Source organism: Castanea sativa, chromosome 10 (assembly GCF_040712315.1).
Source record: "Castanea sativa cultivar Marrone di Chiusa Pesio chromosome 10, ASM4071231v1".
In the NCBI taxonomy this organism is placed as follows: Eukaryota; Viridiplantae; Streptophyta; class Magnoliopsida; order Fagales; family Fagaceae; genus Castanea; species Castanea sativa.
The window spans coordinates 2,102,342-2,110,912 of NC_134022.1; the positions used below are offsets into that span (position 1 = coordinate 2,102,342).

The window sequence follows — 8,571 nt, forward strand, 5'->3', positions numbered from 1 at the left end:
ATACATTAAATATATAAATAATACCAACTAGACTAATGTTTATTTCATATAGAGAATTGAATATTATAGTTGAACTATAAATATTAATAAAAAGAAATAAAAATATATTGCGATTGAAAAAAATACTTTATTTTGGATATAAGACGATGCATAGTTAAATAAAATTGTAATCTAATTTTTAATTTTATATTTTGATTTTAAGAGAAAGAGATAGATATTATTTAGTGTGTGGCTTTGTAGGATTTTAGGGTTTCAATTGAGTTAAGATTCTATTAGTCTCGTACTTTGAGAGTCTTAATAGAAATGAAAAAGAAAAATACGCTAATTAAAAGATGTTCAAAATATAATGTGATTTTGTCTCTCATTGATGAACTTTATCAATTTAACTAATGAATGTTTATATCACTTTTTTTGTCATTAATAACATGGCAATTTGTAAGTCAATAGTAAAATTTGTAATATCCTTAACATCACAAATAAAAAAATGTACAACATTTAGAAAATATATCTATAATTTTATAAAAATTTTGGCTTTTAACTATGGAAAGTGGGGCCTTTATTCTTAAGAAAAATTTTATTTTTTGGTGGGGCCTTAGGCCTAGGCCTAACTTGCCTAGGCCTTGGGCCGGCCCTGAGTTACTGCTACGCAAATCAAAACTTTCCAAGATTTCATAAAAAAGGAAAAAGAAGAATCAACTACGCACTCTCAGGCCTCTTATCAAACCACAATATCCACAGTTTCTAAAAATAATTCATTTCCCTAGCGCTTTCCACTTCTATCTTTTGAAAAAAGATATATATATATATATATATATATTTAGTTTGATTGGATTTTATATGTGGGTTTCATTGTTTTTGTGCTGAAAAGACAATCCACACCAATGTTTAAAATTTGTATCTAGAATAACCGGAAATGTAGAAAAAAGAATTTGATCATTATGAACAAATCCAAAATCCTCGTAGACAGATCCAATCATTAGTTCCCAACCATGGAGCGAATGAAATCCTATACATAAATCAGTTACTAAAAGAATGAAAAAGTCTTTAATCGTGCCACTTAAATTATATAGAAAATCTTCATAGAATAACCACATAAAATAACAAAACAAATTATATTTGTTGAGAAGTGCAAAATCATATGATATAATCCTTATTGTGCATCTTGATTAATTGTATTGTTTCATTATAGATTCAAATACGAAGCTTTTCTAGATGTGTTCCCAGGTTTTTATTTTTTTATCATTTTGTCCAAGAATAAGAGTTCCTCTAAATTTATGATATTTTTTAGAAAACTCTTTTCTTGAATATCATCCAAAAAAAAAAAAATATTGGATTGCCTAGTTTCCCACCAATTAGTAACCCAAGATTCGGGGAGATCTACCTGCGCAAAAATACTATAGATGTAAGATATATAGGGGGGAATGAATGCTTACTTTGAGGTGATTTGTAAGACGTTTGTAAGTGAGAAGATGAGGTGGGCCTTAGTAGATTTAGCAAAGCAATGATTTTTGTTTTAATCATGTATCTTCTAAAATTTAGTTTTTTTTTTAAAAAAAAAATTTTGGCAGAAAGATTTGGGGTTCACTGCCTTTTGATGTCACAATTTTCTATTCTGAAAAGCAAGAGAATGACTTCCAAGAAAATTTATTCAGTCATTCTCAGAGTTTAAGAAAATTTCAAGCTTCTTTTTTTATTTAGGTGTTTACTTCCATTTTTTGTAATAACTTGGTTATGGAAGCCATTTGAATGCCCTATATTAGTGAATCTGTTAGCATATTTCTGTAATTGAAATTTGACAAATTCTCTTCAAATCTATTAAACTGAATATGGTTTTGGAAATGATCAGAAACAAGCTGACTCATATTACAGCATGTAGTAGGCAAGGCCATTGCATTTATAATCAGTTTTGATTTGAATTCTAAGAACAGCCTAGAGCAAAGACTTTTTCCAAGAGTATGAAGAATTGTTTTCCTATAACATTCTCTAAGCAACTCAACCCCATTCCTTATGATTAAAGTTTCTAACTTTAATTACATCACCTTGGTCATTATGAAATCCTGATCAAATGTCATGTATCAATTGCAGTCTCAAAGATTCATGTTGAACTAAAAGAAGTTGCTTAGGCAGGTATGTAGATGGAGAGAGTGTGTTACTCTGTTGCTACTTTTTTCTTAGCCTTCTCTTTCTCAAGCAAGTAAATGTTCTCTGCATCAGGTATAGCCAGTATGATTGTTTGTAACTTGATATTCATCTCCTCAACCTTTTCCATGAGCCTGTCATTTGTAAACATGCCCATAAAGACACTCTGGATTGTTTTCCTGCTTTCTATTAGTGGTAAACCAATAATTACCACCGAACCAATGGTGCCCCATGCTATAGCAATCACTGCCCAGAATGTGAAGTAGCCCTTAGTAAATACTCCTGCATTAATAGAAAGGAGGATTCAGTTTTGGAGAATAGCACGTTTTGGTCATAACATGGTAACAAAATCATTCTAATTGATATATATATATATGTGTGTGTGTGTGTGTGTGTGTGTGTGTGTGTGTGTCTTGAAACTGGGTTTCTCATTTTCTTTGAGCATTTGACCAACATCTGGCACATGATATAATATTATCAAATATTCAAAACTGTGTATGTATTTATAGTGTGCATAACTTTTCTATTGTCTACTTAGAAGTGCAAATTAGATGCATTTTTTTATTCAAGAATGTGAGATTATGTCAATATGTAGTATAAATTTGGTTATCATACTGACTTTTTATTCTTATAGTTACTATTTGTTTTGAAAGAAGTAGTCTTTGCTTCAAAAGCATTAGTCAAAGTAAAAACAGTTAACATTTCATAAGGCATTCAGATGTCGCTAATAGAATTTACCTACTGGAAGAGACAGAAGGGGCCACAATACAGCAATCACGACAGTAAAACCAATACCCCATTTCACTACCCATGCTTTTGCTCTCTTCAGTTTTTCCTCATTGAACTCTTCTGCTGGTAGCTCACCCGTTTCCTTTTCAACCACTGTTATCTGCTTAGTAGTATCCCAGTCATAGTTTTGAGGCCACAAAATGCTACAAAAAACGTGAACAGCTCCTCCAGTTAATATAGAGACAATGTTTCCAGCAAGCATTGGTGCATTTCGACCAGTTGTGTCAAGATTTACCCGGCCATACTGAATGCTTGCAACTGACAACCAAGTGATTATTCCAAGAACACAACCACTCACTGTACCAAGGATGGCACCAATGGCATTTGCTTTTCTCCACAGAAGCATGAAAGCAATTGGAAGAACTGCTGAACCAATCAGCACTCCCGTGGCAAGATACATCCAACCCAAAGAAACTCCAGCCTTGTTCAGTATTACTGCCAGCAATCCCATAAAACAGCCGAAGGCGAGGACAACACCCCTCGACACTTTAAGTATTTTCTTCCCATCTGCTTCTGGATTTATGTAAGTGCGATAAATATCATATGTGCATAAAGAAGATACAGCTATTAGCTCGGAAGAACCAGCAGATGTCACTGCCCTGAACCATTAAGAGAAAAAGAAACTGCTAACCATTTAGCATTTCACATCCTCCAATGAATTAAAAAATTAAAAAAGTAATGAAGCATTTGGTGCTCCTTTTGTATCAGAACATATTGAAGATTATAGTGGTTACTTTTAAGACATTTAACACATTGTATATCATATGAATACTACTTTTCAACAATTTGAAAACAAAAAATATGGATCATAACAGATTGGCCTCAAAGAATACAAAGCTTAAAAAAATTAATAAAAGAATGACTAACAATTTGAATTTTTCAAACAGCAGAAAGTAAGAAAAACTGTGTTAGCATTTTAAGATTTTCTTAACTTTTTTTTACATACTCAATCTGTTGGAAAAACGCATCATCACTATCAGAAAATTGATGAAAAATTCCATTTGTCGGGTTCCCCAACATATCAAAAAACCAAGCTAATGCTGACTGCAACTTACATGAAAAGCATAGTAAGAAGAAGAACAGATCCTCCTTTCCCCATCAAAGCTATAGCAGTAGCTGGAGGAACAAGTCCATGGCTTGCCTCACTTTCTGTGATTGGTAGATCAAGGGCCAGTGCTCCCAAACCCAGTGATGTTGCCAGTGAGAAGGGCACCGCAAACCAGACCAGGCCACCCAACAAATAGCCCTTATGAGTTGATGAAGGTCTTGCAGCAATAGCACTCACCCAATATCCCTAAAATTTTCTTATTTGAGGTATTAGTATTTGGTGTGAAAGCATAGCCTAAATTTCAAAATGGAAACATAAGGAAATGGATTTGCATCCAGTCAAAAGTAATCTTACATTGTCAACAAACACAGTGCCAAAGTTGCCAATAATGTTGATAATCCCAAAAACTAGCCCGCCTGAGCTCAACATTGTCACGTAAGATCCTTTGTAATTCCCACTAACAGGACCACAAGATTGCCCATAATTGGAAACTGGCTGCTCACATATTCTTGATTTGCTTGCTACCTCAACCAGACGGTTATATATTTCACTGGGACTACCAAGCTCACCACTCCCCGTGTAAACCAGGTAAACAAAGACAACTAAAACAATGTGTACTGAAGTGAAATAAATAAACAAAACAAAGGTCAGGCTAAAACCATAATATTAATTTTTTTTTTTAAAGAAGAGAAAATCAAACTTTACTAGCAAAATTTAACAAAATACTCAAGTACCTATAACAGAATGTATATAGCTAGCCAAAAAAGTTGCTTTTAGCCCTCCAGCTAGTGTGTAGACAATTACTCCAAGTGGAATCAGAAAACTAGCAGCATAAATGTTCACTCCAGTAAGTGCATTTACAACAGCAGATCCACCAAGGAGTAACATGGCGGTAACAATAATATTTGTCAAAAAGCAGAAGGCAAGGAAGACAATGTGTGCAGCCGTCCCCCAACTGAAATTAGACGAAGATTATCATTAAACCAGATAGCAGAAAAGACTTTAGCTAAGTATGAACTAATAATATTATATGGATGGGTTTGTCAAAAGTATAAAACACACCGAGCTTTTACAATTTCACAAACAGTGTGAGCATGAGGAGCCTTTCTTTTAATCTCTATAGCCATTACACCAAACAAGAGCACCTGTTCAGAAAAATATTAAGATGAATAACAATGTTGGCATTGGTTTCCCCATTATGACAAAAATTTAAAGAAATTCAAGTAGTTCATAGAGGAAAAAAATTGTGTGAACTTGCCTGAATGGTAGCCCCACTAGCATACCAGAAAGGCCCACTAACACCATACTCCCAAGCTACATTAGAACTTTGCAAGATCGTAGCAGCCCATGTCCACTTTACAAGTTTGCCATAAAAATTTATGTCAGCAGACTATGAGGTTGATGTAAATGTCAACTAGGCAGTGATGTAGAGATTACCTGAGATACAATCACACTAGCAATAAGTCCTGTCTTAACATTTCGCCCTGCAGTGTTGAACCATTCAGATGTATGGCGGGACCCAACATACCGCTTCTCCAGCCATACCTGACCCCACAGGTAAAAATATAGTCTTGAATGATAAATTAATAAAAATTATGAGTCATAAGCTATTTTTAGTTTTTAAGCTTCAATGATGAATTTAAAAAAAAAATGATGGCTGATAATAATCATAGCTCATAGTCTTCTATGTATGTCTGTTTCTTAGAAAGAAAGTGGACAGATCATACTCCCCACACACAAGCAAACATGTATCATTCAAGGGCTCAACTGCTATATCCAACTCCTTTGGATTTTGCTAATGGAAGAAAAATTTAACAAAAAGTAAAAATAAATTAGTTCTACTTACATAGAGGGAAAAGAAAAATAAAAGAGGTTAAAAGGAAGATTTTTTGTTAGAGACAATTACTTATCCTTGGAATACTCTTTGTAATACATGATAACATTGGCTCTTAGTTAACGCGATGTTAAATTTTTGACATGTACTTTCCTTTTTTGCATGAAAACATATACAGTTGAAATCTTGTTACTTGCACCGCAGGATTCAAAAAACAAAAACTTTGTGTCAGATGTGAAAATTAATTGATCTCCATTCTTAGTTTGTCATATCAAGACGTATGCTGCAGTTGATCTTAGTTCATACTACCGGATCTAATAAGACCATAATCAGAAATCCATTATGTTTTGGTATTGTCAAAATTTTACTTTACAAAACTAAGGAGGTGTAATTAACAGGACTCTAGTAAAGAAAGCAAAGAAGTTCTAGAGAACAAAAGGATATTAGAATTGAATCAATATAAGGATCTCCTTATTTAAGATATATGTAAGAAAATAACAGTTTCCACATTTCATCATCTATTGACAGCATCAAACAGCAAATGATGGACTATGTGAACCATTTCATCATCTATGTGATCCACTTCCCAAAATATCAAATGTTGCCTCAGAAACCAAGTAATGAATTCAGAAGCACAACTCCAATATCTAATTCCTTGAAACAACTACAATAACTATGAATTAAATTAAGAAAAAACAGAAAGAAAAACAGGGCTACTGATGTAAAGGAAATAGAAAAGGAGATTAAAAGAAAAATATTTTGGCTGAACATAAGCACATCCTTAGAAATTTCCTACAGAAGCTCATTATAACCTCTCCATTTGAAACAATAAATTTTATTTGAAGTATATCCAGAGGTAATTAGGACTATGATTTATTACCAATATGTCAAGTATAACCAAAGATTTAGGAGAATCAGTGGGAAAGAGCTTCTAGATGCTTAAGGAACCAATGGATGGCTCTTGGAGTTGGTAGAATATTTTCTGAAACTAAGATTACTGATTACAAGACTAGATCTTTCCACGATAGGGAATTGGACACAAACTTTGCTATGGCATGAAATTTCAATCTCATGGGTCTTTTTTTACAGCACTGAAACTTAGTATATTAATCTGAAATTGACATAACAACCATGCTATGGTGTCAGCAGTATCTAAGATGGAAACTGATTTAATTTGGAATCATGCTAAATCAGATAGTATTCTTCTAGACATTCACTCTATGTTGTTAATTTGATATTCCCAGATAACGAGATTGACAACATAGCAGTATGATTGCCTCCGAAATACCTTGAACAGTTTGATGTTCTTGCACATTGATTGGTTTGAAATCCTAGTGTGTAATGAACCCAAACGTACACAATAGATGTATAGGTGTAATTTTTGTAATCACACAGTTAGCCTTGTAATTAAGAAGAGTCAATTTAGTTAGTAGCAAGATTGCAAGAGGTGGAGCCAAGTTGGTTAGAGGTTGTTAGTTGGTTATTGGCTAATAGGATTAGCAAGCAACTTGTTTAAAACTTTAGATTCTTGTAATCCATAGCATTTTTAGCATTGCTGTAATAAGATGTAACTTTCTAACTTTCTATCTAAAATTCTCTCTCAATTTTCCCATTCTACTTTTCTTCTTAGAGGGTGACTACCTCGAATTAAATCAGTTGATCTTAGTTCATTACAGTTTGTCATTGGAACGGAAAGAAAGAGGTTCAGAGTTCACCAGAATGCTTATAAAGATTATGGGTACTGTATATAACTGATAAGTTACAACAAGAGTCACTCTATAAAAAAACTTATGTTTGAATACTCTTTTTTTTGTTGATAAATTCGAATGCTTTATGTTATTATATATATAAATTAGCAACCTAATTTGAGACAGGACAAAACTTCAGCTCATAATTTGAAAAAACCCAAAAGAATTTAAAAAAAAAAAAAACTGAAAAGAGATTATGATAAAATTCAATACATAAACTACCAGATTGTTGTTGACAAAAAGTATTGGACATTCCTTTTAGCAACTGTTTGATTCGGCTTGAGCTATCAGTATAAAGTATGACTTTATCACTACTAGCATAAATTTTAATGGAGTAGTGTATTCCTTTGTCTGTTTCTGCTGGTTAGGCCTATTGAAAACTATATAGCATGATGAGAGTACACTTCAAATTCAGAAGAATATGATAGATAGATAGATAATAACTACATATATTTGAGCCCAAAAACAAAGTAGAAAGATAAAGGGAGTTAGTTGAATTTACCAGGAAAGATGTGAAAAAAGCGAAGAAGGCACCAAAACCAAGAATAACAGAGTATCCCACACCTTGACCAAGCACTGGTTTCCCTTCAAAGAAACTGCTCTGTCTGACACAACTGCCACTTTCAGAGACATGGTAATACTTGCTTGAGAATCCCAGCGGTGGACACTGTGACTGAGACATAGCCTTTGAAAGAAGAAGATGTAGAAGAAGGTGGAGAAGCTAACAGCAATAAGCAGTTATATAAGATAGGGTCTGGTCAACGAACAGTGTCCGAAGACTGAAGAGTGATACTATTGGATCTCCTAGAGTAACACAATTTTTGCTACAACTCAGTTCATGTGGTAAGTCGTGTGCGGTAGAATTATAGACCCATTATTTTTACTTTGCCACTCATAATTTGTCTTGTGAATAAATTGCGGTAAAAATTGTGATTTTAGAATTTTCCAATCAGTTAAAGTTGAGTTTTTAATTAAAATAGTAATGAGGCAACAATATTTTAAAAAAAAAACTA

At 33.3% G+C, this 8,571-nt stretch overlaps 1 protein-coding gene across 1 annotated transcript; it reads right to left on the reverse strand.

Annotated features, from left to right (window-relative positions):
• Positions 1-1,888: 1,888 nt before the first annotated feature.
• Positions 1,889-8,273, reverse strand: LOC142614301 (urea-proton symporter DUR3). The gene is made up of 9 exons (XM_075786889.1): positions 8,061-8,273; positions 5,414-5,521; positions 5,235-5,330; positions 5,039-5,121; positions 4,711-4,931; positions 4,331-4,593; positions 3,984-4,222; positions 2,878-3,527; positions 1,889-2,421 (listed from the first exon to the last, which is right to left on the reverse strand). The coding sequence occupies exons 1-9, from the start codon at positions 8,238-8,240 to the stop codon at positions 2,150-2,152; spliced, it is 2,112 nt and encodes a 703-aa protein (XP_075643004.1). The 5' UTR covers positions 8,241-8,273; the 3' UTR covers positions 1,889-2,149.
• Positions 8,274-8,571: the final 298 nt, after the last annotated feature.